The sequence below is a fragment of the Populus euphratica genome, unplaced genomic scaffold (assembly GCF_000495115.2).
Source record: "Populus euphratica unplaced genomic scaffold, PopEup_1.0 scaffold1672.1, whole genome shotgun sequence".
Classification (NCBI taxonomy): domain Eukaryota; kingdom Viridiplantae; phylum Streptophyta; class Magnoliopsida; order Malpighiales; family Salicaceae; genus Populus; species Populus euphratica.
Genome location: NW_011501511.1, coordinates 33482 through 35200, shown reverse-complemented (window position 1 = coordinate 35200; position 1719 = coordinate 33482). Strand labels below are relative to the sequence as shown.

Below are 1719 nucleotides of genomic sequence, written 5' to 3'. Positions count from 1 at the left end.
ATTAAACAAGTATAGAAATAAACTACAAATTTTAATTCTTTGAAATTCTTAATTTTATTCTTTCATTTGGTATTTAATCTTTTCTGTAATTGGTGATTGTATTGAATGAATTTCAATTCAAAATATAGATTTGTTTTCTTAATAAGTTTTTGATAATTTGAGTTTCCTAATTTTTATTTTTACATCTCTAGAAGACCACTCCATTTACCATCACTTAATTAAATACAACTAGTCTTGATGCCAAAATCATGCTAGCGGCATGAATTGACATCTCCTAGGTGAAGTAGCATCCAATCCAAGAGTAGCATCTTATCATCTGTACCTCCTCTCCCCTCTTTCCAAGCAAAGACACCGAGAGAGAGAGAGAGAGAGAGAGAGAGATGGAAGCAGTGGCATCCAAACCAGTGATCAAAGTCGTAGCCCTTTGCGGGTCTCTACGTAAAGGCTCCTTCAACCGTGGCCTCCTTCGTTCTGGTAATTAAAACAGCCCCAGCTTTTTCTCATTGCGTGTCTGTCAATCTACATGCATGTACTAATTTGGAGTCTTGGTTTGATTTTTGAGGCGGGGTTTTGATATTTTTGCAGCAATTCAGATAAGTATGGATTCGGTGAATGGCATGGAGATTGAGTACATAGATATTTCACCACTGCCAATGCTAAACACTGATCTTGAAGTTGATGGTAATTTCCCACCTGTTGTTGAAGCTTTCCGGCAGAAGATTCTTCAAGCTGATAGTGTCCTCTTTGCCTCGCCTGAGTACAATTATTCCGTCACCGGTACGGTACCCTTCTCTCTCTGTTTTTTGTACTAGTACATGTACATGAATACATACATAAACACACACAGTGCGCTACATGTATGAGATGGTATCGACAATTTTTGGGATTAGCATTTACCTGCATATGAGCTCATAGGAATCTGTTGAACTTGGATTTTTACTCACCGGGACTGGCCATAAAGTGCTTTATTTCAGACTAGGAAAGTTGAGTTGAATGATTTCATCTTACTCAACGATTAGGATTTTGATCTACTGTTACTTTTTCCTCCCATTTGCTAGCACCTTTGAAGAATGCAATTGACTGGGCATCTAGACCACCAAACTGCTGGGCTGACAAAGCTGCTGCCATTGTAAGCACTGGAGGAAGTTTTGGTGGTGGGCTAGCACAGTACCATCTTCGCCAAATTGGAATTTATCTTGACCTTCATTTCATCAACAAACCCGAGTTTCACTTGAATGCATTTGCACCTCCAGCAAAATTTGACAGCAATGGAAACTTGATTGATCCACAGTCTAAGGACAGACTGAAGGAAGTTCTTTTAAGCTTGCTTGCATTCACTTTGCGACTCAAAGGTAACAGCTAAAGTAATCTGCCATTAGAGTTTTGTCATGTTGGTTTTTCACCTGTCCGGTCTTTTATTCTGTGTGTAATGTCGCATTTGGGACTCAGACTCTCCAACCATGTGCTAATATAACATTCAAGGTATTTTCAGTTTCTCAGTTTTCTGCACTGTCTTAGGTATTCATTTCTTTGGTCTTAGAGTAGTATATCCCTTCACTATTAAGTTCTCGTGGCTCGTCTAATTCAAATGTAGAAGCTTTCTTGGGTATATAAATAACGAATAATAAGCATAATGTGCACTACGGACAAGAAGAATAATGCCTCCTTGTGATGCCGATCCTGACGAAAATATTACTGGAGAGATTCTTGCGCCAAATC

The 1719-nt window shown here is 38.8% G+C and overlaps 1 protein-coding gene across 1 annotated transcript; it reads left to right on the top strand.

Moving 5' to 3' along the window:
- Positions 1-224: 224 nt before the first annotated feature.
- On the top strand, positions 225-1499 carry LOC105117989 (NADPH:quinone oxidoreductase-like). The gene is made up of 3 exons (XM_011015826.1): positions 225-474; positions 586-777; positions 1059-1499. Exons 1-3 carry the CDS (start codon positions 381-383, stop codon positions 1361-1363), a joined length of 591 nt encoding a protein of 196 aa, XP_011014128.1. The 5' UTR covers positions 225-380; the 3' UTR covers positions 1364-1499.
- The last annotated feature ends 220 nt before the right edge of the window (positions 1500-1719 follow it).

Coding starts and splice junctions, on each gene's coding strand:
- LOC105117989 (XM_011015826.1), top strand. CDS start 381: ATGGAAGCAGTGGCATCCAAACCAGTGATCAAAGTCGTAGCCCTTTGC. Junction 475..585: donor CCGTGGCCTCCTTCGTTCTG/GTAATTAAAACA, acceptor ATATTTTTGCAG/CAATTCAGATAAGTATGGAT. Junction 778..1,058: donor GTACAATTATTCCGTCACCG/GTACGGTACCCT, acceptor CCCATTTGCTAG/CACCTTTGAAGAATGCAATT.